The following is a 1194-nucleotide window of genomic DNA, read 5'->3' as shown; positions in this document are numbered from 1 at the left end:
AAGAAGGAAAAGGAGTTCTACGGAAGAACCCTGCTCTGGGTTTTATGGAAGGATGAATCCTGCCATTAGTGTGGTCAGCCTGTGGCTTTCAAGCCACATGGGGCTCAACCACAATGCAAGTGGGGTGGTTTTGTGCAGCTGGTGGTGAAGCTGTGCTGAACGAGGTGCTGTGGGATGAAGGGGGTGAAGAGAAGCTGTTGACCAGGGCCACACCAGCGAGACCAGCCTGACATTGTCCCGTGTGTGCTGGGGAGCTGCTGAGCCCTGCTTTTGCACCCTGTTTGGACATCTCCTTGTGTTTTGCTCTCTGAAGACCATAGGCACTGAATCTCAGCTAAATGGAAGCTTGGGATGCTCACAACGCTGTGCTAATTCATGGCTGTTAATTTACAGTCGAGCTGTTTTGTGTAGGCTTTACAAAGTTAAGTACGGGATGGTTGAGTGCTGTCGTCTGTAGGGAGGGATCGTACGAGGCTAGCTGAAGCTTTCTTGCAAAATCTAGAGTTGTCCCAGGGCTGCCGCTGATCCTGTTTAGCTCTGGGGAGCAGAGCAAGGCAGGGACACTGTTGACTCCTTGCTCGGGCTCGTTGTGCCGAGAACAGGGACATTTCTGCTGCAGACGGTTGCTGTGAGGCTGTCAGCTGTCTGAGGGTGTTTTGATGTGCTCTCAGGATACCTCGTCTGCCACTCCGTGGCTGTTCTGCGACATGGCGCCAGCCGAGATGCAAAAAGCAGCCAGAGCCAGGGTCAGAGCCTGCATAGGGGCCCTGCACTGCAGTTTAGGAGTTGTCGCTATTTATTGCTTCAGAGTTGCTGCCAGAGACCGGCACAAGCTTTAAATGCTGTACAGACATCAGGGCACACCCGATCAGACCCACGATTTGCCTTCAGCTGAGTTCAACTCCAGATTTGTCAGAGAAAAATTGTTTGGAAGCTGGTCACTGAATGCCAGATACGTTAGTATTTTGTCCATCATGAGCAAATAAGCTGTGAGAAACTGGGGAATATGTGTCAAGGAATATAGTGCTACGGTGCAAAAAGGTCACGTTCTGCCAATGCGAGCAGCACCCAGGAAGGAAAAAAAAACAACAATACAGAATATGGTTCACCCTGGTCATGAGTTATGTGCGTGGAGCTGAAATCCATCACTGTTACAGCTCTGCAAGTGGAGAGAGATGTAGGGAAACTGTATGA

At 50.6% G+C, this 1194-nt stretch overlaps 1 protein-coding gene across 1 annotated transcript in view; it reads left to right on the top strand.

The window, feature by feature from the left end:
• The first annotated feature begins 707 nt into the window (after window positions 1–707).
• SLC35F4 (solute carrier family 35, member F4) overlaps window positions 708–1194 on the top strand; it is a 62564-nt gene continuing 62077 nt past the window's right edge. Inside the window, exon 1 of the mRNA XM_009879413.1 lies at window positions 708–746. Within this exon, the coding sequence (XP_009877715.1) occupies window positions 708–746 (39 nt within the window). The remainder of the gene's footprint in view (window positions 747–1194) is intronic.

Source organism: Apaloderma vittatum, unplaced genomic scaffold (genome assembly GCF_000703405.1).
Source record: "Apaloderma vittatum isolate BGI_N311 unplaced genomic scaffold, ASM70340v1 scaffold16972, whole genome shotgun sequence".
NCBI classification, from domain to species: Eukaryota; Metazoa; Chordata; class Aves; order Trogoniformes; family Trogonidae; genus Apaloderma; species Apaloderma vittatum.
Note: the sequence above shows the minus strand (reverse complement) of the source record. Positions and strands in the feature narration are given on the sequence as shown.